This window comes from Amphiprion ocellaris, chromosome 7 (genome assembly GCF_022539595.1).
Source record: "Amphiprion ocellaris isolate individual 3 ecotype Okinawa chromosome 7, ASM2253959v1, whole genome shotgun sequence".
Lineage (NCBI taxonomy): Eukaryota > Metazoa > Chordata > Actinopteri > Pomacentridae > Amphiprion > Amphiprion ocellaris.
Genome location: NC_072772.1, coordinates 3202706 through 3230658, shown reverse-complemented (window position 1 = coordinate 3230658; position 27953 = coordinate 3202706). Strand labels below are relative to the sequence as shown.

General features: G+C 40.8%; 1 protein-coding gene across 1 annotated transcript; it reads left to right on the top strand.

Annotated features, from left to right (window-relative positions):
* The first annotated feature begins 6 nt into the window (after positions 1–6).
* Positions 7–27604, top strand: LOC111587717 (rho guanine nucleotide exchange factor 26). The gene is made up of 15 exons (XM_023297805.3): positions 7–215; positions 641–2136; positions 2983–3034; positions 3143–3285; positions 5473–5529; positions 5890–6050; positions 8841–8993; positions 9115–9244; positions 9796–9870; positions 10300–10389; positions 11345–11499; positions 17304–17513; positions 24156–24226; positions 25249–25353; positions 25693–27604. The coding sequence occupies exons 2-15, from the start codon at positions 700–702 to the stop codon at positions 25833–25835; spliced, it is 2982 nt and encodes a 993-aa protein (XP_023153573.2). The 5' UTR covers positions 7–215; positions 641–699; the 3' UTR covers positions 25836–27604.
* The last annotated feature ends 349 nt before the right edge of the window (positions 27605–27953 follow it).

Here is a 27953-nt window from a genome sequence, read left to right as displayed (position 1 = left end):
AGCGCTCTCAGTTGCGCCTCAGACGCGTTCAAAGCCGCGCATACGAGTTTCCAGTCGATCCATAACTTCACTAACTCCTGATCTGCTTCCACAAACTTCATGTGGTGTCGGAACCATGCTGGAATAATACTAATTTTTGCAAATCCGCTGATAAGTTTATTTTCTGGCACAGCAGGTACAATGACCGCATTCTGCAGCGGATCGAGCGATTAGAGGTAAGTTGGAGCCAAAAATGAACCTGCTGCGAAACTGTTTACTTCTCCTGTTGAATCAGAAACTTTTAAGCACGAGTGTTTATTTACTGATTTCTGTGGAGATAAACAAAACAACTTCAGATTGTAAGGAGACGAAAACAAACTCACTGCTGACGTGCACCATTGTTTTCTGCTTTTGTAATATTACAGTAATTCTAATTGGGGCATTTCACCACAATGAACATATACAAAAGGACTCTCAGTTGTCTTCACTGGCTTCCTTTCTGTTGGCAGTACACCAGCTTGTCCCCTTGAGCTTTTCTTAAGTTCAGCTGCCAGTATCTGCACTGAATCCCTGTTAATGAGTAAACTTTGGGAATGTGTGCACCACACTGCACTGAGCTCTTTGATACTGATTATTATTTCTCTGTCTTGTTTGTCTGAAGGGGTGAAACCAGGTCTGTTCAGATTGGAACACAGACAGCGAAGAAGACACATTTCAACCATGGATCTTGGCAACGATGTAGATTTGTCCAATAATAACATCACGCCTTTGTGGAGACGGCGCACGGACAACAGTAAAATACCCCAGGACTTGAGCAAAGCCAAACCTCGACCTCTCAGTTACCACATTAATGGGGTCACAACAACAGATTTCCCCGTGGAGGACAACAAATGTTCCTTAACCCTGAGCCAGCCTGCTGAGAGGCTGGTGGTAGCATCCCCATGTTCGGCCAGGAACACTGTGATGTTAAAGCATGTTCTCCACAAACCCTCAAGGAAAACAAGGGTTGTCCGAAGTATCAGCATCGGGCACCTCTCTAACGGACGCTTCTCGCTGTCCAAATTTAGATCTGAGGATAACAGATCTGCTTCACTGGACAATAGACACTGTAATGGAGACTGTAATCGGGGGAGAACTGCTAATGGAGACACAGTGTGGCCTGAAAAACGTCTCCAAGACCCCAAGAAACGCACCTCCAGTCCGTTCAGGCTGAATTTACAAAAAGATCAGGTGTCATTTGGGACAAATTCATCTTCACCTGAGTCTGTCCACTTCAAAAATTCATCACCTGTTCTGTCCTCACATACTCCCAACAACAACAACCATTGTGAACTATCCTCCCTTTCATCCACATCTAGCTCCTCTCCTCCAACCCGCCGCACCCTCACCCCCTCCCACAGCTCCACCTCCAGCATCCTCTCGCTATCTTCACTAACTTCCTCGGACCCTCCAACCCCACGTTCCCCGTCGCCAGCAGACAGAGGCCAAATGCCGATCAGACAGTCTCAGACATCCTCACAGGACACCAGACATGCCTCTTCTGCTTCCTCCCTCTCCTCCACTTCACCCTCACTTTCCCCATCTATCTCTCCCATTCCCTCCATCATCCTCAGCACCAACAGCCCCGCTGCCCTGAAGATGGGCACCCAGCAGCTCATTCCCAAGGGTTTGGCATCTGATATTCGGCAGAACAAAACGCCTCCGTCTGGACCACAAGGCCAGGGTTTGGCAGGGCTGCTGGGGTTGGATCATTCCAAGCGAGCGTTGAAAGCCCTGAGCATGGTGGAATCAGGGCCGTACTTTTCTACAGGAGGGGGCCGTGGTGAGAGGGCAGATGGGGAGAGTGAGAGTCAGGGTACACTGAAGCGAGGCTTGAGGAGTACATCGTACAGGAGGGCAGTTGTAAGTGGAGTGGACTTAGAGGTCCCATCTTTGGTTCCCAAGGCCCATTGCCTGTCCCAGCCTGCCGTCAAAGGGGAACGAATGGATAATCAGGATTCACCAGACAATGCAACAAGTCCTGGTGCTGTAAGCCTCACAGCCAGCCCTGGAGCTGCCAAGCCTGTGAGCCTTGGGATCCCTAAAGCTGTCAGCCCCAGGATTTCAAAGCCTGCAAGTCCTGGGACGGAAAAGCCTAAAAGCAATGGGATAAACAAGGTGGGTAAATCTGTTTTTCTGCAAGAAACAAAAAAAGACTTGTGGTTTTAAAGGGTTCGTGTAAGAAAACAAGAAACAAACACTGGTGCGCTTAAAGGCAGCAAACATCTGACATTTACATATACCAAAGTAGAAGCACTTTGTAAGTTTTTATGAAAAGCTGCTATTAGTTTCAGTGTTTTTTTTATGACACAATTAGAAATGTTGAAACTCTAATACAATTAATATAGAATATATGGTAATATATTCAATTGGATTTAGAGAACAAGTTTTATAGAAATGCCAAAATCAATGAACTTTAGCATTCATCTGGTTAACAAGTCCCAAGAAAATAAATGCCTCTTGCTGAACTAAGCAATCACTGAGCAGCCCCATTAATAGCCTGTGAACTTTGGAATTGCATTTTATTTTGCTTTAGGAGATTGAGGTTTCTCCACTCAGTTAATCACAATCCCTATGATCCCTATGATGGGTTTATATTCGATTGCTTCGATATGGACTTTTGGTATCGGTGGAGCAAAGTCTAAATTGTAAAATTACAACACAGACGGTTTATTGTGGAACAAACTTAGCAGCAGCAGCAGGAGTGGGGACAAGGCCTTACAAGGAAACAATTAATGTAGTTGTTGGAAGACATGACGTAATGTGACACTGTGCCCACACATCCACTCTTCCACACACAGCAGCTCTGTAATTAGACTGGGGTCAGTGAAGGAGGTCACCAGGAAGGGTGCAGACGGGTCATGGACAGGTGACGAAAGTGCACAAGACTATTTTATTTAAAGTTTTTGTGCATTCCACAGAGTTTTGCCATGTCAATACATTGGTGTTTTGTTTCTCTTTCAGAGTCCAGATAAGAAGAAAGTTCTGACCAGTCAGCGTACATTTGACAGTGAAGGTGAGAAACAGCAACATTCTTTATTTTACTCTTTCACTGTCTGTTCATTTTGCAATATCTTATTTTGTTGTGAACAAAACAGCAGAATATTGGATCTTTGTGTTTCAGAGGAGGAGCTGTACCAGAACTACCAAGAGAAGGCCTTGCACAATGACTCCGATGAAGATGCCGATTCCCGAGAACCCAAACCCGATAACGGCATCGTGGTGCAGTACAGACCCATACGTACCTCCTGGAGCCAGCTCAGCGTGGTTAGACTTAACACACACAAGCATATGGAGAACTGTGGCAGCTTCAGCTCCTCTTCTTATATCACTCTTACCATTTGTCTACATCCTGTAAACAGACAAACTCAGTGCTGTGGAGTCTTGGAATGCAAGTGCTCTGAAGAATGCTGTCATATCCAGTGTGGCTGCATTCCATGCCCATCCTCCCACTGTTCCTGCTTTCCTCTGACCCTCTCACTGTGCATCAGGGAGTGCAGAAGGAGTTCTTCTAGGACTCAGGCAGCAGGCTGGGAGGCAGACAGTCAGCCAGACCCACAGGAAGTCTTGGAAGCACTGCTGGGCTTAATGCCAATGTGTTGGCAAACTCCACACACTCGTCAGACTGCAAATATGCTTAAAATGTTGTCTCTAGGGAGATGTGCGGTGGCTCCACATTACATAATATAGTTAGGGATTGGAATGGTGGGACAGAGGGATATAGAGGAGGCTAATTTAGTTTTCTACTAAGGCATTCCCATCTGTTTGTTTACTAGTTGAGCATGGAAAGTGTGGGAGCAAAAATCGGCCGTCGCTGAGATTGAGCCACTCAGAATTGGATCTGAAATTGCTGTGTATATGCACACAGACTCTAATGGATGGGAAATTAGATTGAAAATAGAACTTTGTCTCTGTTTATGTCAGCAAGACACAGAGGTGAATTGGGCACAGTCCGACTTTACCAGGCTGACTGGGACTCTCCTGGAGGAAGCTTTCTTTTCCATCACAGCTGCTTTACAGCTGTGGATCTGTTTGTGTGTCTGTGTTTTCCCAGACAGCTCATGAGCATCATGAAGTCATCCTTGCCTTTCAAATTTCTGTTGAAAAATGATGACATTATTCTGCTGTTGTCCCGGTGTGACAGGAAATTTAGTTTAGCCAAGAACCAGATGTACAAGTTGTGATCATGTGAGACTTTCCTTATTAGTATGTCTCCTGTCACTCAGATTCTCCTTTCTCTTACAGGCTCTATCATTTGGCATCACATCCCAGAATTTCATATTTCCAGGAATTAGTAGTTTCAGAAGGTGCGGCTGTCCTGGAGCTAACTCCTCCCATGGTCCTTAAATTGATTTCAATTTTGTTTGTTTAGTTCCACTTAAACAAAGATAAATATTTAAGTCTCAAGAAAGAAACTTAAATTGCTTTTTAATAATTATAATATATTATGATCCACTTACACCCACTGAAAGTGCAAATCAGGGTAAAGTTCTGTTAGCATGACACGGTGCATTGTTACGAGGACACTAAAAACTCTCAGGTGTAGAGCGACACCTGCCTTATTTTATACAGATGATACAGTGGAGATTTGGCGGAAGAGAGAGTGAGAGCAATAAATAATACAACGGATGACTGTACACGTGAAAGGATTCGAGTAGAAGAGCCACAAGGGGTGTTTGATCTGCCGCAGGTTTGTTTGTTCTCAGTGTTTGCCGAGGACTGCCAGGCAGATACTCCTGCAGAGGTGATACTGCTTCTCCAGAAGCAGTATCACTTCCTTGTCCATTTATACCAAAACAGGATGAGAAGTTGGTGGAAGTATGAAAAACAGCCTGTCAGGATTTCTGCCAGCTTGTGTGAAGTGGTACAGTATAATGTGGAAATGCCTCCGGTCTTATTTGGTGAAACGTGAGAAGGAAGCTGCATGCTTTCTGCTCAACTCTACATTCAGTCGAACAAAGCCGCAGGCTGATTAATTCAATAGCACTCCACTCCCAGTCCATTCCAAAAGACTGCTTTGTTTCACATATCTCTTGACCAAAACTCAACAGCCACGTACCAACATGCACTTTCGCACGCTTTCCTTTGCTTTTGACCCAAATTACACTTTGTGATTGAGCATGAGAGCTGCCAATTTTACATTTAGAGTTTTGTAGCTACAACAAATTTCCTGTTTCTACATTCACCTCATGCCTCTTTATGCAGCAAAGATCTTCATTTTCTCATTTTGCGCATCGACTTTATTGGCTTCCGTTCAGTGTGGTATGCAAAGTGCTCTTTTTGTTTGTGTGGGGACAACAGTCGCACACAAAGACAGCAACAGCACACACCCATGCTATAAATGCAAAGCGCCCCTGGCCACTGAATACTAAAACAAGTGCTTCTTTGTGTTCTTTCATGACTTTCAAAGGCATTCAGATTTTTTTTTTTCACAAATTGTGTTCTTCTGTGCAGGTGAAGAAAAGTGGCTTGTCTGACCAGATAAGTCAGGAGGAACGCAAAAGACAAGAGGTAGGAATCTTATTTTATTTAGTTTAGTTCAGAGTGAGAACAATTCAAATTTGGGCCACATGTGAACATTAAGAGTTACCAAACACTAAAGTTGTCCATTTGGTCTCTGCAAACACCTCCACAACAATAACTAATGTTAAAGGAGCATTATTGGGTATTATGCCATAATGAAAAATTCAGTGTAAACTGGATGAGAAAGGCACATGCCAAATAACTATTCAAGTCACACTAAGAAAGACGACATGTTGATGACAGAGCCCTCCCCACCGAACATCCTAGTGAATCAAGACGGGCTAACTCAATCCCAAATATCTGACATTAATGTTTCTTCCTTTTCTTTTCTCTCTGATCCTTGTTTAGGCCATTTTCGAGGTGATCTCGTCAGAGCATTCTTACCTCCACAGTCTGGACATCCTGATCCGCATGTTCAAAAACTCTGCCGAGCTCAGCGAGGCCATGACCAAGACTGAACACCACCACCTCTTTTCCAACATCACTGATGTCTGTGAAGCTAGTAAAAAGTAAGTGCTGGTGCAATGTGATGCATAGCTTTTGTAGGCAGTATTATAATCTGATGTACCTTGTTATGTATCTTCATATTTTATACTCTTTGTAGTTTGTTTATAGAACTTTTTGGTGTTGAGGTGTTATTTGCGTGGGCTGGTTTGATATTTTTAGGCTCCACGTAGGTGTTCTCAATCAGTGTGAGCCGATTTTTTTCTTATTTAACATTATAGGCTGTATGTTGATAATATTGTTTCTTACTGCCGTGCTATTCTTCTACCTTCAGGTTTTTTCAGGGTGAAAATGCTTGTGTGTAGGCAGCACAGATATTTTCTGGATGTGAGTGGATGTGAGGTCACCTGCTGATAGATAGAAAACAGAGTCAGGGAAGAATTGAGGGGCAAACTGAGTGAAACAACTAAGAACAAAAGAACAATTCCAAGTAATTCTGGTAGTGTTGTTGAAATGAGCAGTCTTCACTGCTGGAGAACACTCAAGCCAGCTGGATACCTGTTTTTTATAGGCATATGAAACGTGCAATAGCCAAAAATTGCTTCTATGAGCCCTCTGAGTTTACCTGTCCATCATGATTTTATAGCACGTGTGTAGACTGTTTAATGAATGACATTCACAGCCAGGTAGCCATGAACCTCCACTGGTCCTGTAAACTGATGGAAACACATGGTTATTACAGACCATGAAAGCTGACACTGATGAAAACTGTGCTGCCGTAGCAATTACTGTGCTGGACCAGACTCCATTATTTCTAGAAATGATTGACAGAGGAATTACTGGTTACCATATGTTCTTTGTCAGGTTTATCTGTAGAGTTGCTTGTAGACATGACATCATTTCTTAGCTGTTTTCCTCTAAGATCACGGTTTATTATGATAATGCTTGCAAGTTCAACTATGATACAGTTTGTGAATATTGCCTTCTTTGTATTGGCTAACAAACTCGTGCTCTTAAGTTGCTGTATGCAATTGGAGCAGTTCTGTGTCCTTCTTTGCTTCTGCTGGTAAACAACAACTCTCCTTTAGGGACTTTTGACTACACTTAGCCCTTGGTTGAGACCACGTTTAGTCCAAGGCTTGCAATAATTTATAGATGAATGTTCTAAACACTTTAACCCTGGGCTCTTACTTTTCAAATGGGAGCCCCTACAGCAAAATATGGGTTAATAAACTTAAAATGCAAATGTGAAGGCTTTTTAAGAGTTGTTTTTATTGAGTTTTACTTTATTATGGCTCAGTGATGACATGGGTGTGTGTGCATACATGCTGAGCGTTCACTGCCTTTATTGTGCAGTTGTTCATGACATTTGCTCAAGGCTTCAATGTCAGGATTGCAGCTCCCTTCCCAAAGAGAAAGATCTTGAAAAACATACCATCTACATTTCAATTATCTGCATTATCAGAAAGGAGAAACAGTTTCTACAAACATTACTCTCCTTACTATCTCCAGCTTTTGTGTGTGCATTTACGTATGTTTCATTACTATTTTGCATAACTGGTGGTATTTGTTCATTCCTCTAAAATTCCATCTTGTGTTCAGACCTGCTGCAGCCCATCTCATTCCCTTTTCTCATTCCTATACACAGGCCACACACAAAAAAATTAGAAATTGTACCTTCATCACTTACAGACACAAGGACGGCAGATCTTTAGATGCAACTTGACTCGTAGCACTGGTTAAGCAACATATTTTACTCTGAACAGATAGTTAGGCTTTGAGTTTAGCCTCTCAAAACAATAAGTGAGTATCAGTCTACCTGCAGGCTCCTCTAGTCTCAACATGACAGTAAGTGGGTTTTGAGTATTTTATATGCAGGTGTGCTACTGATTGTATTTCACCTCCTCAGGACATGACATACTTCATTCCCCACATACTTGATAATTCAGGTGACGTACTTCAACACCATGGCAAATATAAAAGAGCAAACCCCTGATGTTAAATACATTTTTTATTCTTCAGAACATGCTGGTGGAACGGTTTTATTTTCAATTTCATTTTTGGTCAGTAACCTACTTTTGGGGATTTCCTTTTCTTTTCATCGTCCTGATTGAACTCTCGTACCTTGACCTCTTCTGTCATAACAACATGACTTTATTAGGGTCAATAAGTTTCGCCTCAGGAGGGAGTGCAGTCTGAATTTGTCACGCCTTGGCATGGTAAAGGCCCAAAATAACCTTACTTTGGGCCAGAGGGCAGGGGCAACTCTTGTGTTATCTTGTGTGCTCATGCCTTTGTTAGTTCAAAGAGTAGGGGGTCAGGGATAGACACCAAGCCACATGGTCACCAGAAGCATTGTTTCCTATAGATAGTCAAAGCACACTGTGCATATTTGTGTTGAGTAGGTAGGGATGAGGCTCTAGAGGTGCTTTTGCAGATGAGCTCAGACCTGGTCCAACCAGTCAAGGTCAGCATCCTGTGTCTGTGCAACAGTTTCCTGTTTGTCACCTCAATTTGCGCACACAAAAACACTTATTCTCTTGAAGCTGGACATGTGGCGTGCTGTTAAACCGGCCATCTGGTGGTGCACAGGAAGAGGAAAAGCCTCTGTGTTATGGTTAATGGTAGGCTATGTCTATTTTAAGTTCCTCTTTGTGATCTTGCAGCGGGTTTGGAAGTAAGGTGTTGGCTGAGCTTTTTGCCTTCCGGACTTTATATCTGTCATCCTATGTTCTCATTTTCCTCTGTGGGGAATGACTCATGAGTTGATGCTTCTTACTCAAGCTGTTGCCATGTACGGTATGAATTCCTGACATACTAACCTTTATTATTTCCCCACCATCTCTGTGTTTTAGGTTCTTTAAGGAACTGGAGGAAAGACACCAGCAGAGCATAGTGATTGATGACATCAGTGACATCGTTTTCAAGCATGCTCAGTCCAGTTTCGATCCTTATGTCACATACTGCTCCAATGAGGTCTACCAGCAGAGAACACTGCAGAGGCTGGTGTGAGTGACCGAGCAAACGCAGAGAGATGTTCTTATCATCTCACTGCTGGTCATGGATTTGGTCCAACATTTCCAGTTGGCTCTTTCTGCCGCTCATTTTTTCCACTTTCCTCCCATGCAGGTCCAAGAATCCAGCTTTCAAGGAGGTTCTGACCAGGATAGAGGGCCACCCAGACTGCAGGAACCTCCCCATGATTTCTTTCCTCATCCTGCCCATGCAGAGGATCACTCGGCTGCCCCTGCTCATGGATGTGAGTCAGTTGAAGCCATACAGTAGCACAAGCTTTGGAATTACAAGCGTTTGACTCTTACGCAACCGTTTGTTTATTCGTACTGCCCCGATGACACAGGGTGTGTTCTAACCTCAAAGATTCTTGTGTGACCTTACATGATCCTTTCTTAATCCTAACTGATTAAACTCTTCTTTCCAACTTGTGATGTTTTTTTTATTTTTATTCTTCACCTTCATGTGTTTACTTTGGCACTATATTATTCTGTATCTACTGTGCCTGCCTTTCTCTTCCTTTCTCTTGCTCCTTTTATCCCCCTCCGTCCTGCCTTCCGTCACTGTCTCTCGAGGGACTCTGGGGTTTATGCTTGTACACTCAGTGGCTTTTGGATCCTGAGAAAGTTTGCTTTCAATTCATTTCTTGCCACAGCTTCAATATTTTATCAGACTGCTGATAGAGTGTGGTGAATATGGAGGCAATAGGTTATTGTGGGTTATAGTATTTCAATATGTTTTATGTATTTTATGGTATAAATTAGTGTAACTGATTTGTCCTGAATTCTTGTGTTACAGACAATTTGTCAGAAGACACCTAAAGACTCCACACAATATGAAGAGTGTACGAAAGCTTTACAAGCAGTCAGCAAGGTCAGTGGTCGGTTTAGTTAAAAAAAAAATCCAAGAAGTAAAATATCAATAGTATGGAGAGCCATCATTTCTTTTCTACCAATGGTAATACCAGACAGCATTTGGAAAAATATTGTACATATTGATTTATAAAAAAGTAAACAAAGAAATTCAACTTTCCTTTTTTATTGTGATTTATGACAGTATAAGTTTGTGTTCCTGCACAAAATACATTTTATCGTTCTTGCTACTTCTATCCATGTTTGTGCCATTTCCATAGAGATGCAGGACTTTGTATTGCAGTGCTAAATGAACCCACAGCAAGTAAAAATGTGACAGGAAAAATAATGCCCAACAACATTTTGGAAATCAAAGGGTTAATTAGCACTAGGTATAGAGCAGTATTAGTCTCTGCATTGTTATTAATGGACACTTTTTGTGTGTGAGCAGGTGGTAAGAAAGTGTAATGAAGGAGCTCGCACAATGGAGAGAACAGAAATGATGTACACCATCAACTCTCAGCTGGAGTTCAAGATCAAGGTAAGGACACTACATTGCATACATCGACCAGATCCACATGAATAGTACTTCATTTTGTACATAGAGTAATTCTTGTTAACAGCTGGCATAAACAAGCTTAAAGGAATAGGTCATGCGCTTTAGGGAATCACATTTGTCCACTTCTTGCCAAGAGTTAGAGGAAGAACATTGAAACCACTCTCATGTTTGTCATTTAAGCATTAAGCTAAGAACAGCAGTTGATCAGGTTAATTTAGTATAAATTAGAAACTCGACATGTGGAAACAGTTAGCCTGGCTCTGTCCAAGGGTAAATACAAACTCTGCTTAACACTTCTAAAGCTCATGGACACAGTTAATGCAATCTACAAAAAAAACCCCACATTTGCACATTCATATGGAGTTACATTATTTTTGGAGACACTGTGCTAAAATGGTGACATCAGATAGATTTAGAATTTTTTTGCACAGAATTTTTCTAGCTGTTTCGCACAGTTATATGCTAAGCTAAGCTAACTGGCTACTGACCATAGCTTTATATATTTACAAAGTGTTGCTGGATCTTCACATCTGACTCTCATCTGAAAGCAGATTGCCATAAATATGATATTATTTTCTTAAAATGTGCATTTGCTTGTATGTAAAATATGTGATCAATGAATCATGTGCTGACATGTCCACACATGCAGACACACAACGAGTACACACCACTGTCACTCAGTCGGCGACTATATAAACACACAACACACACAAGGCTTGGCAGGCTTAAGTGTGTCTAAGTAGTGTGGGAAAGGACTGTTGGCACATTTGGGATTCACAGATGTCTAGTGAACATATTCTCACTCTGCATAGCCTGTTCATGCACGCACTCACACAAACTGTGATTTAGCATTTCCTGACAACCCCAACATAGTATTTTTACATTTGTTCGATTGCATTCACCTGTTAATCGTATTTTCTTTCTTCCTCTATTGCAGCCTTTCCCCCTGGTCTCGTCCTCCAGGTGGATGGTAAAAAGAGGGGAGCTGACTGCATTTGTGGAGGACAACGGCATCTTCCTCAAACGGACGTCACGGCAACAGGTCTACTTCTTCCTCTTCAATGATGTCCTCATCGTCACCAGGAAGAAAAGGTGAGTTCACTCTAGATCGTGGGTTGGGCTTTGCGTGTGGGCTCTGTGTGTGATTCAGTTGGTGTGAGCGTGGCCTTGGCGTGCAGGTTTTTCTCATAACTCCTGTGTTCTGACATGTCAGGGGTGAGAGTGTAACGGTAAGCCTTTTGGTTTTCACTGTGCATGAACCGCCTATAGCCAAGACCCACTGGGTGTGTAATTTAGTCTTCTCCATCCTCATGTTTCAACTTGTTTGAGGAAATGAACCCGTCCAGAAGTCTTATTTTTGGTGTCCACGCTGAAAAGAAAGCAAAAGAAAGCAACAAAAACAAACAGCTGCTTCAGTCACACTGAGAAGACGTCATCATTGGCATATTTGAGGATTTTTAAGAAGTGGATAGAGATCTGTACAATCAGCCTGATCTTCCACTCATCGTCAGTTCTTCATAGGCGTGTTCAATAAGCTGAACAGGTGTAGTTACCTGAACCTGCTGCGACTTGGCATTATCTATCTGATCCTGTTATTCTGAAAGTTGTGATGGTCTCAACATGTCATGCTGCCATGATTCACCTGAAATGAATCAACCTGCTCATCGTCAGCCCTGTCAGCGAGTCTGCTTTCTCCATCCTTCTCTTATTTACTCTAGTTTTGGGAAACACCATGAAACAAACTATAAAAAAGACTTCCTTGAAATGATGTGGTTTTCATTTGCATGTGTGCAGCCTGGGAGCTTGTGCATGTATGCCTATTTTTGCCAAAAAATGGGGAAAAAAGTCTTTCCTGTTCATCTCCCTCTGTGTCTGGAACTGATTGTCCCGCCACTCGCAGCCTGAGAATTCCTGAGAATCATAAAAAAGAAAAGAAAAAAAACATTCCATATGATATTTTTCTGGGAATTTGATCCGGGACGGCAGACTCCAGCAGTGTGTGGTGTCAGCCCTGTATTTGGAGGAGAGATCTGGGGAAAAAGGGAGTGCTCCGGAATCAGAGTGTGTATTTGTGCGAGTGTGTAAGTTTGAATGGGAGAAGCTGTTATAATATTGGTTTGTACTGAGGGGAGCGATGGAGCCTTGCTGTGGCACGCTACTCTACTGCACTCCAGCTGCAGGAATCACAACAAAAACACTCTAGGGGTACACAAAGCTAGCCCGGCATCACCAGTCACAAATGCTTCTAGACATAATGGTGTAATCGCTCTTCCCCTTGTCATTGTGAATTGTAATGTGTGTGGGGGGATCACTTACAAGAAGCAAAACGCACTTTGTTGCCAAATGCAATAAAGTTGCGTGCTTGAATCCCCTCGGCTTATTCTTGTCTCGTTTTCACCAGCTTGCATTTCTCGGAATGCTATCACTATCAAAACCAGAAGGAAGGGTGAAAAGGTCAAAGCTGCAGCACTTACACAGTAGAGAAAAAAAACATACCTTTGACCTAAGAGTGTCCTCAGAGTACAGGACTATCTTTCGTCATATTCAGCAGAAACACGGCTAAAGTATCCGTTTGCCTGTTTCTTATAATTTTGAATCTTCAGATTTTACTAATCACTGTTTCTGCTCTGATTACCTAATTTCAATTTCATAGGTTTTCTTTTCTTTTCACTGTTTTACATGTTTGGAAACTAAATCTTTGGGTTTTGTTCTGTTTCTTGGACAAGACAACATTTGAAGACTTTACCTTGGAAGCTGGAAAACTATTATGGACATTTTTAAAAAAGACGACTTAACTTGATGAACCCTCTGAAGTATCTTGGCATTTTCTGCTAATGTCACATTTTTACACTGTAGGCTTATTTATCACTGCAATATTAAATCCTGTACCTCTATGGAAAAAACACTTGCACAGAAGTAGAGAGAACTCAAAATGTGTTTTGTGCAGTATGCTACAGTTAAGTACCATAAATCCTAAAAAAAGGAAAATAAAGAAAGCAAAATTTCTTCTATTACTTATTTTACAAAAATGGAAAAAAATGGAATCACCATGTACAACATTTTTCCAAGAACCTACAGGTTGTACCAATACTTAGTAAAGGGTGACTCTGCGTTCTATAGGTATTTTGCTACTTAAATTTTAAATTTGCTTTCTTACTTTTTTCCTACCTGCTCTGCGTATACACAGCCTGCACTTCAGCCGACAAATCCATGATTTTTACTCCGCCAAGGAGGCGGAGCCTCGGCGGAGTTATGTCACGATCTGTGTTGGTTTGTCTGTCTGTTCGCAACATTACTTAAAAATGGATTAACGGATTTGGATGAAAATTTTCAGGGAAGGTCAGAAATGACACAAGGACCAATTGATTAGATTTTGTCAATGATGCAGCCTATAGTCTTGATCCACGAATTTTAAAGATTTCAGCCGTCGGAAATGATACAATGACTGAGCAGCCTTGGCAGATTACTGCGCTCTCTGAGTGCTTTTCTAGTTTTGTCATGTGATTGTTGGTCACAGCTGAGTCTCTAATAGCTTCTCAATTGCATTAATGAGTGCAGAATTTTAAAATTTTGTTTAGTCATTTATATAGTCTGCATTGAACAAAAGGTTTATTTTTGGTGAATGTTTGAATAAGATGTAAATCTAGTGATTTTGAAGAAATAGCACAATTTTTAAGCTTAGATTATTATCTATATTTACGCCGAACGGCAAAAAATTCACAATCCTAGGATTCTACACTTTCTGGCTCTGATGAGTGGTACAGTTTTGGCAATTTTATGAAGACAGAATGCCTTTCAAAACTGCCAACAGGTTTTGGCATTTGGAGAGTTAGTCAAAAGTATAATCATCAGGTTAAAAATAGCTGTTAGCTGCAGCCCTATAATGACAACTTAAGTACTAAAATCGTTTTTTGTTTTTGTTTGTTTTAAAGATCTAATCATCAAGTTTTGTTAGTAAAGCATCTGGCATTGTTTTGTACATTGTACTTTGCTAAGTGTAGAAAGAAGAAAAAACATTAGTCATTCAGTGAGGGATTGTTACACTCTTAGTTTGACAAATCTGCTTATTTTATTGACTTAGAGCGAAATCCAAACTGGGGTTGGCTATTGGAAACCCACCCCATGTCAGACTGGGCTTTTGTCACGCACCAGGAAAGTGTTGATCTGCTGCACTCTGGCTCACAGGAACACTTATATAACCCACCAGCTGGCTCCTCTCTCATCTTTGCTTCTCCCTTTTTCCTGTGTGAGTGCCGGGCATCATCTAAACATTCGTTATTGTTGGTGTTTCCCTCTGTCAGTTTTCTTTATGCTCTTTTCTTTCTCTTTCATTTCAGCACTCTTGACCTTGTGGGGTTTGTTGCCAAGCCTAACATTGTCTAGTCTCTGAACCCATCTTTTTCTGTTCTAGTGTTTGTTTGACTGTGTCAGAGTCTCAACACCAGCATTATGTGCTGGCTGTGTGTACACATGTCCATTTGCATGCTTGACTTGCAATCCTATCTCGACATCTCTCTGAGGATTTGTGTTAGTTCTGCTTGTTTGCTGAAGAACTGGCTGTACGTAGTAAGGTTGTGATAAGATGCCTGTGCTATCTCGAACAGCCGAGTGATTTTCATACCATCACAGATCTGTGTTTGCGTTTGTTTAGAAGGGCAACTACGAGTCTCTTTCTCCGATTATTTCAGTTTTTAGCCACTCTCTCCAACATTTCAACATGAGATACTGCAACTGAATCCCACCTTCATTCCTCTGCTATTAATCAATAGTTTGACACGCTGTTCTCACTCATTCACGCATGCAGGGAAAACTCACCCCACAAACACGTAATCACCCCACCCACCCCGCTCACCGGTGTCATGTAAGTGGAACTCCAGGAATTTTACCTGGAGGGATGTCAGGAGTCAAAATGCTGATGACTTTAAAATCTACCTTATAAGGTTCGTGTTTTGAAATAAGGATTCTTACTTTGTCTCTGAGCAGTAACTGAAATTATTCAATGTTATATTTTGAATATTTGAAGGAACTATATATGTGTATATATATATATATATATATATATATATATATATATATATATATATATATATATATATACATATATACATATATACATATATATACATATATATATAATATATATAGGCCATTTTCCTCCTGTTTCCAGTCATTTTGTTAAGATAAACTAACTAGATCATAGCTTCAAACTGTAACTCTTTAACTCTTTCTTCATGACAAAGCAAATAAAGAGCAGCTTAGATTTACAGTTAGATTTAGCACTCCAGCATGTTCAATCTCTTCCAAACTGCTCTCGTTTCCTCTTTAGCCATGCTTTATCTGTCTCTCTCTGTGTTCTCTGTCTCCTCTTCCAGGAGTCTAATTGGTTGTGGGCAGCAGGCTCTAACTTGATTGATTGGTGGACAATAGAGGCTGATGGGTAACAGTTGAACCTTGTTGAGAACCTTCCAACCATGACTGGATTCTCCGACCAGTCATGACCCCGCGGTTTAGAGTTGGTGTGTGTGAGTGGAAGAGAGAGAGAACAGCACATGGACAGATACATGTTTGTTTAACTGCCACCTTTGTCCTCATTTGTGTTTGTGTGAGCAGCGTGGACTTGCACTCTGATGCTTACAAGAAACTACTTTCTGTCCACCAGCCTCTCAGCTTGACTGGTGTTTAAGTCTCGGGTTGATAAAACACATGTGAGCTGGACTTGGGCGACTATGTAAACATACTTCTTCTCTAGGTTCAGTGCCGCCTAAGAGGTACCATGTTTCATAGTCGGCTCCAGATGTTTCTGCTAGACACAGGGTCATGTCATGCTCAGGTTAAAGTACTCATGTGCAATGTACATGTATAGTACAGAAACCAGGATATAGGGACAGAAGCCTGATTGGTGCATAATCTGGGACATGATGTGATATTTGATTAATTTGATTAAAAACTTTATCAAATACACTCTTTTTTGCTTCTTGTGGGTTGTATAGCCGAGATACTAAGAAACTAATACCAAGTTGCAATTATTTAAGTAAGTAGTTTCAGTTTATATGACTTTTTTTAATGTACGCTATTATATTTCTTTTACTTGCTGTTACTTATTTAGCCAATAAGAAAATATTGTGTAATGCTGCCAGGGCAGACATTCGTGTCATTATCTTCAAACTATATACTGACATTTTGATTTAATATAACACTTGAAACACTTGGTAATTGGTGTGCATTACCCATGCTGGGGCAGAAACAAGAAATTAGTTTGGTGCTTTTAAGAGACTACCTCACATATGTGCATCTAAAACTTCAAATTATGACTCAGACTTCAATGATATTATTGTAAAGTTTGCAAGTCATGTTTGAACATAAACCCTCCAAACATTAATAAGATTCATGTGAAATAAAAAAATTAATTATTTCTCAGTTTTATCTTAAAATCAAATTTTATTGTTATTGTTTTTCATAAAGTATTGTAATTTCTGTTTTGTTTTGGCTTCTGTACTTCATTTTGTTGGACAATGGGATACAGTTCCAGTGTTATTCTGCAAATTTCACAGTCAAATTCAGTTTTCCACTGAAGTGATAACATTCAGTCTGTGTGTAAATACATATTTCATTGAACTACGCAGCTCTGTTTGTATGTGAGGCACTGTGTACACTGCACATTTCCATGTAGCGCGCCTCTCATGATTGTGGAATGATGGGAAAGTGAACCTGATTTGACTGTAACTGAGGCCACAGTAAAGATTCAAAATGGCAACCTTTCCGTGACCCAAACATATGAAGGCCTCTGTCACCAAAGCCTCACTTTCACATGAATCTGAATTGATTTACAAGTAGTTATCTTGAATATATTAAAGGACACATTATCTTAAAACTGTCTGTCTTTGTCTTTTTGTCAGTGAGGAGAGCTACACTGTGATCGACTATGCTCTGAGGAATCAGATTTCGGTCAGTTCCTGTCAACCCGAGGACCTGAACCTGTCGCCGGTCAGAAGCACCGCCAGCATGCTGAGCTCACGGCAACCCGGCGCCAACCACCTCTTCCGACTGTGTTTCTATAGCAACCACTCTGGGGAAAAGGTGGCCATGATCCTTGGAACGGAGTTGCTGTGAGTGCTTTATTTTGTAACCTTTGTACCTTTTAATTGTTCTGTCTTCCACTTGCATTTTCAGTTACAGATTTACGAGGCTCTGTTTTGGGCAGCTGTGAATCACGTCTGCCTCTGACATGACACGACACCAGCATGTTTTGACCTACATATTGGTAGCCCCAGACGTTTCATATGGTTTGGGGTTTTATATGTGGGTTTCCAGACAGCAAAACAAGTCTCAGTTCCTTATGTTTTACACTCAACTCTGTGAGAAAAAAACTTTAGTTCTGCTGCCTTATCTTCCGTTTATGTGCTCCAATAGGCATTTTAGAGAAAATCCATCTCCCCTCTGTCCTAAGCTCTTATTTCGGCTCTTTTTCCACCATTACAGGTCACAGGGATATTTTGTTACATCTATTCTCAAGACAGACTGTGTGTTGTTTATGCGACCGAGGAAGTGAGATCTATTATTCCGTCATGTCTGCAGTCGTACTGTAAAACAGACCAGCTGCACCAGATAATTGTTTTGTTGACTGTCTTCCAGCTCAGGCTTCTATGCTAATAAAAGGAGCTCCCTTTGTTTAAAGTCTGCTGGTTGCAGTGGAAATTTGTTGCATGTGCATATCTAGAAAGCTGGTTTGAAGATCCTTTAAACTCATGCCTGTAGTAAGTTCAACCACCCCCCTCCCGCCTCCATCTGTCTTTGTAAAGCAAATAGAGTGAAAATCAAGGGTGTTCAGATTATATAACCCACACAAACAAAAGGGATCTGCCGTATATTGGGCTTCATACAGGGTTTATTTGTTCTAGTTAGTGTCAGAAGCTGGTGCCGATGAAAACACACACACATACACAAATGCACACACACGCACACAGTTAGCTCTAACTGTGGTTGTTTGCTACAGTTCAAGGTTTTGTTCAGGAGTGTTTTCACATGTACAGGGCCTGTTCCACTCCATTCCTGTGTAGAACTTCCCTCTGTATTCTCATTACAGAAGCTGTGGTTTTCCACTGAAGGCACAAATTCACTGTAAACGGACGTCTACACTGTACAAAACACAGCCTCCGTCTATGTGAAGCCTTCTAGTTTTTTTGTGAATCAGACAGATGTTTTATAAGTGTAAATTTTGTTGTTTTTATGACCACAGATGTAGAGAGTTACTTTACTTTTTAAAAAATAAAAAATGTACTTAAAAATGTAGCACACTTAAAATACTATTTGTTTTTTTTATCAGCTACTAGAAGAGATTCAGTATAAAGCAAAGCAAGGTAGTGGTTCAGAGATTAATGAGATAGAAAAATTATCTCGACAAGAGCTCAGCACACATGCAGGTGCATCAGAGATGAGAGCAGAACTGTAACAAGTGGTTGTTAAATTTGATCTACAGCAAATTAATCTGCAACCATTTTCAGAAACAGTTATATGCCAAGATTAGTGTCATCCACTCAAATTTCTGTTATCAAAACTTTTAATTGTCCTATAAGGCTGTAAATAGAAGACTGTATAAACAGTACTAGAAGTTTTTTTTACTTTTTCCCCACATTGAAGAATGGAAATTTGTGTAACAGCATCAGCATATATGTTGTCCAATATGTGCAGATTGTTTAAAAAAATTTTTTTTGGAAAAGAACAAAATGCAGAAAAAGATGCTTGGAGTACAGCAGAAGATGTGTAATCATGCAGTTTATCCAGCAGAGCAGCTCTGATTGCATTCTTTACAAAACCTTTACCACTGCCTGCAGCAGAGTACATATCACAGACACGGGTGCAAGTCTAGTGTCTTCATGGTATGCTGCTAACTAGCACACACACACACACACACACACACACACACACACACACACACACACACACACACACACACACACAAAGACTGCTGGCTAATATGTCAGTATATGACTTTTTAAAACTCTGGATCAGCATTGGCCTCAAAAATCCAGTATCCATCATGCTTTAATGAAAATTGTTGTCTTTTTTCCACAGAATTCCAAATGTATTTATTTTTTAAATCAATTTCAATAGTTGAAATATCATATGTGCTTCCATGTTGCAAAATGCAAACTATCTTCCTTACTGTATAACAGTGTGGACCGATGATATGAGCCTTTACCCAGTGAAACACCTGACAAAGCGACTGCAGTACAACGTGTTAACTGTGATCGATGTCGGACTGTGTAGGAGGCAGTTTTTATAATGTCACTTGAATGCGCTGGCCTGCTGAGTCTTTAGATTCTGCCCATATATACAAAGTCTGGACTCCCTGTTCAGCTGCCTCTTCTGTAGTGTGAGTTGTTGTGGAAAACCCCCAGATTCCCTCCTTTGATAATCTTCTTTTGGGGCCCTTGGCTGAGATGGAATGATGTGATTAAGCATGTGTGTGCGGAGGGCTCAGCTCTACTCACTGTAGTACTGAATGAACTGAGGAGAAGGGGGGACCCTGGCAACTGTCCATTGTTGCAGTGGCTACTAGGCATTGTTTAAGTTGTTGCTGGGCAACAGCCCATTGCTAAGTAGGCTGTTTCCCACGACTATCCCTCCCCACAGCTGATACTTCACTCCCTTGAACCTTCCTCCCATCCCGTGTCTCATCTTTTAGACAGCAGTCGGCGTCTGCACTTTGTTCTTGATGGCCAGAGAATAACTTCCTCTTCTGCCATCCATTCATCCCAATTTAGCGATCTAATAACACAACGTGGCACATGGAAGTGTTGTCACATTAGCAGCCTGTTTAGGAGCTCAATGAGCCAAAGCAAACAAGTAAGTATTGTGCCTTTCTCAGAAACTGCTGCACTGTTGGGCGGCATCATAACTGCCTTTTTTTTCTTTGTTTCTTTCGTTTTTTTCCAATTATCATGTCTAGAAAATAAAATTACTACCAGAGGTTTATCAGTTCACCCAAGTGATTCGATTATTTTGATTACTAGCCAGATAGGGCTGCAATAATCTCCATTATTGATTAATCTTTTATAATATTTTTTAAAATAATTTGATCATTTTGTTGATAAAAAGATGATAATAAAAAAGTCCATTCAAAGAGATGTTAAATTCAAATAGTTTTTGTCACATGTACTAAGAGTCATTCATTCATGTTCTCTTATACGTTTGTCATTGTTGTCTAATGTAACACTTGGACACTTTAGCCCAGCAATTAGTATATATAATATAATAATAAAAACTGTACAAAGAAGCAAATCTTCACTTTTGAGTTGCTGAAAAAAAGCAAATATTTGACTTTTGTGCTTGATAAAGGACCGATTATTGGTTTTCTGTTCTGCTCAACTAAGACCTTTTCAGATATGGGAGAAGTAGCATTGCTGGCAAAATCAATCGGTAAATGTGACGGTATTCTGTCATTCAGACATTGGTCACTTTTACTTTAATGCTCCTTACAACTTCATCCGTTCATACACACCAATGTGACAAGGTTGGACAACATTTAACGTGATGTATAATACATATTAATGTACAAATAAACAAAGATTCAGTCTAAATCTGCTATGCCACAAATGATTTGTATATGATCTGTATATACTAATGTGCACATTCAGAGAATGTCAAACAACAGAAATGAGTGCAAATCTAAAAGGGGCAGCTAATTCATTACACTAGAGGTTAAGTTGTATTGTAATAACTGAAGAAATGTGATTAATGTACATTACTGATTTACTTTCATTTGGCTTTTTTGTCATTATATTTATATACAACACATAGTTAACTACTAATAAAATAGTATATAATAAATGACAAAATATAAGACAGATTTTTGAATTAAGAAACCTACTTTACACTCTGCAGCTGCACATAGTGTTTATTTTTATCCTCTTAAAGTGAGGACAGAACATTCAGCTGATTTGTTTTTGCTGTCACAGTCAGAAGGCAAAGACCACAAAAATGCAGGCCTGTGCATGATTTCCGTTAATGAGTTTTTGAGCAGGTCCGGCATCATTTTGCTTGGAAAGATAAGTATCCTCCACTGAGGAAACGGGTGGCTCTTGTGTGTATACTTGACTGTATTGTTCACTTCGCCACTGAATTTAAGTGCAGCTCAAGTCGAGTTCCAATGTGAAATTCCACACATTCTGACCGAAGGCGGGTCGGGTTTTTTTTTTCTTTTTTTCTGTGGAACTGAAACTGTTCTGGTGTTGGCAGGGTTGTGGGTGTTTCTGCTCTCAGTTCCATTTGTTCTCTACCTGCTGACTTTTTAAGCTAATGCCTTCCAAAAGTCTACGTATCATCATAAAAGCTCTAAGAAGTAGACATACAGTACAGCGAACTGTGACCTTAGAAAGTTGTGTAATACATCAGGAATTCACCCAGACAGCTGGATCGGAGATGGCACAAGGACTTCTGTGTGGCTCGTCTCAGACTGTCTTTAGCATTGTTTGTGATTCTCATTTCCTTTCCTGTTCTGTGTATCCTTTTGTTTGGTGTGTTCATGTCAGCTTGCCTTCCCCATGACCTCGATGCCGCGTCCAGTCCAGAGTCAGTGAATAGTGTTTCTCTATTAGTGGAACAGGGAGCTACAGAGGTCTGCAGCAAAACAGTTCTGTTAGCCAGATATGCAGCGTTATAACACAAAGCAGCTCCGGTTATGTAACAACCCCAACCAGAAGAGGCAGTCTGTAGTTCTGCTGCACACTTAAGCATTGTTTTTGAATTTTTCTTGCACTGTCTGCTTTCATTTATGTGATACTGTGAAAGTTGCTGATGGGAATGATTCCATCTGCCTGGGAATTTCCATTTGCTGTTTTGTTTCCGAGTAAAGATGTGCCGTGCTTTTGTCGGAGAAGTAGAAATCGTACCCAGATATCATTATGTGGAAGGAAGGGACTGGGTTGAGAGTAAACAACTTGAGAGGAGGGAACAGAAAGAGTTAAGAGAGAAGTTAGAGATTAAACTGAAAACAAGATGAAAAGCGGTGGGTGATTTGAAGTCCTCAGAGGAAGGAAAGTTGGAAAGAGGCTGTCATCGCTCTTTATCTGCTCTTGCGAAAGAGGTTTTACAGTGCAGCAGCAGCGTCTCTCTGCTTTTTAGAGGTGAAACAAGAACCTGCGACAATGGATTTATGATTCTTGGCATTCTCTTGTTCTTTGAGATGAATAGTTAAAGGCAGAAGGAGCCTTTACCACCATGAATAGGTTGATCTTGCACAGGCTTGTAGTCATGTAAAGGGGAAGGGGGCAAGCACCTGCTCTTAGTGCATATGCAGGATTCACATGCCTGCATGTAAACACACGCTGACAGTTTGAGGTGTGTTTTTTCACATTTTTTGGCACATGCCTCACAATCCACAGATAACATAAAGTGTTTCTCACACATGTGGTTCTCCTGGTATCTGCATGGGTGATGTATTGAATCCACGAATGCACACGCAGTACATTCACAGTAAAATACTTCAGCTGCTTTCAGTGTGGGAAGGCGACCCGCCACGCTCTGTATGTGCACATGTATCTGACTGTTGGCATGCATGTCCAGCTGTCAAGAGCAACAACTAACAGCTGCCTTTTCCCACAGAGCAGCTGGGATGAATGTGAAGAACCTGCACATTTAGTAGAGACTTCTCACATTGCTTGTCTTATAGTTGTGCCATATAAACGTACTTCCATTTCAGGCAAATTTGAAAAAAAATTACAGACATTGCTAGTGAATGATTATTTCCCACCTGGACTATGGCCTAAAAGGACAGTGATGTTATCATTCAAATACAAAGGGCTCACTTTATGAGTTGCCATGATGAAATGAGGGCACACTGATGGCCTCCTACCTTAAAGATTTAATTCAAAGTAATGGTTATAAAGGTTTAAAGTGATTCTAAATCAAATAAGTTGTTGAGGCCTAGTAATTTGGGGTATTATGCTATATACTATATATTACTAGTATTTTGCCCTGTAATTTACAGCTTTTGTGTCCTGATAAAGATCAGAACACTGAGTGTACAACATGAACACTTTAATGAGCTCTGACTCATAGGCCTTCCCTGTTGAGCTTCATTTGAGGCCCTTGAAAAGATGACTGCTGCTCTCAGTCTGCAATTGTGCATTTTATGCTCATGTGCGTGATGCAGTCCAGCAGTGTTTAGTCAAAGGGGGCCTCAATAAACCATCTCTGGTTCATTTCCTGAACTCCCCGTCTTGCTCTTTGTAAATCCCCCAGAACAGGTGAAATTAGAGCGTTTGAGGGAATCTGACCTGTGCAACTCCACCCACCTTTTTCTTCCCATGAATCACACGAGATCTAGAGAGAGGGAGAAAGCAAAAGCAGGTCTGTCCTCTCCTGAGAATAAGCCTTTGTGCACGTCCTCCTTAGTTCTCTCCGACTGAAAACACACCTCTGTTCTCTCAGTGACATGGGGCAGAAAAGAGGGAGGGAATACGAAACTTGCTGGGCAACAAAATTATCACAATCATCTGTAAGGTTGTGTGAATGCAAACTTGCCCCTTCTTAATGTTAATTAGCTTGAGTGGATTGTGACTGTCATTTGTATTTGCATTTGTTGTCAAAAACTGGTGTAACCCGCTGTTTGCCACACCTACAATAAAATGTCCCACAGCAATGTCAAGCTTTGGGAGTTGTGAAGTTAACACAACTTCATATTCTGAACTCACATAGTGCCAGAGATTTTTAATAAGTTGCTAATGTGCCGTTACATCTGCTTTCAGGAATGAACGTGCTCGATGGACCAGCGCTCTGGGCCAGAATGTCAACAATAAGAAGAGCCAGGATAGAACCAGTAAGTGGCCACTAACACATATTCACATACACACTTCTCTTACAAAGGCTCCATGACCCTCATTTAGCTGAGTGCACCACCTTGTGGTCATCTGATGAAACCATTTTCCCCCCCTCATTGATTTAAAAAGGATTTACTTGTTAATTAAACCCCTGAACCCCAGGAACATGTTTCCTCACTGTGGGCACATTTTTAACTGTAATATAAGTGGACCATAATGACAGCACATGACTAGAAGTAGAGAGAGCTAATGTTTTTTTTTTCTGCTGTATACCAGTTATAATACTGCAATCATATATATATATATATATATATATATATATATATATATATATATATATATATATATATATATATATATATATATATATATATATATATATATATATTTTTTTTTTTTTTAAGTAAGTTGAATGTCTTTGATTGCTTATTTAACAAAAATGGAAAAACAAGGGAATCAACATGTGCAACACCTTTTCCAAGCTCCCACAGATGTTACCAATACTCAGTACAATTATACAAAATAAAAAAATAGTATGTTATATTTTGCTGCTCGGATTTTTAACTGGCTTTTACACTTTTCTCCTATCTGTTCAGTGTTAGCACAGCATGTAGTTCAGCCAAAAAGCCAGATTTTTTGTGACTTGGCTGTTGGTCACTAATGACTACCCAGTTGTTCCAAGGTGTAAAAAAAAAAAAAAGAATTTTTTTTTTTTTTTTTCCAGAATCTGACTATAAGAAATTATTTATTTTTGCCAAATTTGTGAAGTAATTTCATGGTCTTAAGATTAACTATGGATAGGTTTTCCTACAGTGGCACATCTCTCATCAGTATTTCAAAGACCATCGCAAAGTTCAAAATCCACCACTGGCTGTGCTTTGACTGTTTCTGATGCTGATAAATTGTTGCCTCCAAAACCTGCTGGTTGGCTTTAGGGTACAGAGTTAATTGACAGTTAAACAATTAAGACCAGCGTATATGATCTGAAATGATTTATGGATATGTTTGTGTTTTCTTCCAGATATCATGCAGGTGGAGGTGATCAGAACATACACAGCTAAGCAGCCAGATGAGTTGTCTCTGCAGGTGGCTGATGTGGTTCTGGTCTCACAGACTGTAGAAGACGGTATGTTAGTCCTCACTGCCTCTATCGCAGCACTCACTCTCTTTAATGTTCCTCTCATTTCCCATCTTTCTGTTTCAACCGCCTCCTTTCATCATGCACTTCTATACACGCTCCTATTCAGTACCTGTCTTTTTCACATAATGGACCTCAAACCTGTTTGAAGATGTGTTTTAAATCTACACAACCACCTGAAAGCCAAAGGTCATTTCCCTTTCAGTGACCATAGCAACTGACTTTCAAGTTAAAGAACAGACGGCATCAAAAACGGGAGACAGCAATAGCGTGAAGCAACACACCACACAATCTTTGATTTTCATATAAATACCGTTCTGTCTCCAGGCTGGTATGAAGGAGAGCGACTGCGTGACGGAGAGAGGGGATGGTTCCTGAGCGAGTGCGCTGAACCAATCACGTGCCAGGCCACCATTGAACGCAACATGCAGAGGATGGACCGTCTGCAGGGGCTGGAGACTAATGTGTGACAGGACAATAAGCTGCCTGCTTAACCCACGGAGGGCTTTCCCCTGCTGACAGCAACCCCTGCAACACACCAACAACCTGCCCTTTTAAGCACTGAACTCAGACAAATGAGTTCACCAACAGCATCAGTGACCTGCCTTCAGGGACCAAGTGGAGCTTTATGGGAGCTGCTGGATCCTTACAGGATAAATGTGAAGCCATAATTTGGATTTTTGCTCAGCATCCACTAAATATCAGGCATTCTGATAAGAAGAAACACAGCAGAAGAACACAGATTGCCTTAATTACTGATCGGTCCCTGTGTGGGTGGGATGGTTTGACAGTGGAATCTGTCACATTGATTAACTCCCTGGCTGGTTAGAAAACTTCACACCCACAGCCAAAGTCACTGCTTTCAACACTCTGCAGCATAAGAGCTGCTGGTGTGAAATTTGTAAATGTTACTTTGCGAGCATATTCTTTGTAAGAGATGTGCAATGTAATAAGAGGGTAGAGTACAACTGGAGGAGGTAAAGTAGACCAAATGGTGTGACATCAGCCTGGTTTGTGTTCTGTTAATGAGGCTCAGGCCCTGTGATTAGGAGCTTTGTCAGGGATGATGCTGACTATGAAGATGCTGATTGTGAAAGTGATAAGGCAGAAGGGTGGGATAGTGTAGAAACTCCTGAGTGTCCAAGCAGCACAGATAACTATGGTGATACAGCAAAATACAGAAAAAAGCATGAATGCTACTTGTTTGAAGCCCGAGGTACTTTGCGTAAATAGAATAAGTCATAACTAATTTGACTATATTAAGAATTATAGTAATCTGAGAAGTTTGAGGTGCTTTTTAATTATGCTAACTTATACTTCCTTGCTCCTCCTGTGACACAGAAATCATTCCTCCCCTCGCTTTACGGAGGATTTTCAGGTGTATTCCTGCATCTCTTCCTCACAGCACTTTCCCATCCACGCTAGGAGGAGCTAAAGAAGGAAGCGAGGAGACAAGTTAGCCTAATAAAAAGTACCCATGACCTCATACGTCATCCACGAGTTAAGCAGAAGAGCCAATTATCTGTTCCCTACCTTCCTGCTTGACAACACTTAATGTCACCATTATAAATCAGGCTCTACATTTGTGTCACAAATACCATTATTCTCTCCATCCCCTCAATGATTTGAACAGGCTGAAACAGCACCACACACTTGAAGCCAAGCCAGAAGTGTGGATATATAAATACCCCCCTTGGGATTTATATTTGCGCTTTTAATAGAAGCATGCTGAAATTAATTTGTGTGTGCTCATGGTGAGACCGGAAGAGACGAGCTGGGCCTGCCTGGCCCTGCCTTTAATGCGATTGTCCAGAGTGAGTCATCTTTTTAGTGTTGCCCAGCTAAAGGAAATGAATAGCTTGGTCAGAATATAATGCTAACACCATCGATCAAGCCCACTGCTCTGGGCCCAGCCCAAATGACAACCACAACTGTTGAGCTGCACAAACAGGGGTACGGCAGTAGGAGGCAGAGCACCCAACAAGAAGGACATGAGTATCCAGACTTGGCTTTGCATTTGCACTCAGGGAAAAATTACCACACATCTTAGCATGAAGTGATCTTGTTTCAATCATTTCCTCTCCTTGTAACTATTGTAAATCATCCCTGTAAATATGTACAACAGCCGAAACTGTAACATGTATGTTTTCATAAATACAAATATATATTAAGGCAAGTTGCTCTTTCAGACCTTATATATTTTAATCAGTTTCTGTTAATAAAAGCTCCGTTACTGGGATCCGGTCATGTATTCTAATTGATCGATGCGGTTTGTTTTGCCCCTGATCTTGAAGAAAATTATTCCACTTTTCATTCCTACAGTAGCATCTGGAACAAGAAATTAGAAATGTTCATAAATCCTCTGGCCAGTAGTGCTTTTTTTTCAGGTATTTATGAGATATCAGCTGTTAAATCAGGGGTATGCAACAGCTATGCAGGTGTTCATTCCAACCAAATTACCCATGTGATTTTAGTGATTGCTCTCTCAGCACTCAGAACAAATTGTGTTCTCCTGTCACAGAACAGCTTATGGTCTCCCATCAAAAAGCTGGCAATATTTCAGGGTAACATTTTGTTTTGAACTGCTA

Coding starts and splice junctions, on each gene's coding strand:
- LOC111587717 (XM_023297805.3), top strand. CDS start 700: ATGGATCTTGGCAACGATGTAGATTTGTCCAATAATAACATCACGCCT. Junction 2,137..2,982: donor AAAGCAATGGGATAAACAAG/GTGGGTAAATCT, acceptor TTTCTCTTTCAG/AGTCCAGATAAGAAGAAAGT. Junction 17,514..24,155: donor ATCCTTGGAACGGAGTTGCT/GTGAGTGCTTTA, acceptor ATCTGCTTTCAG/GAATGAACGTGCTCGATGGA.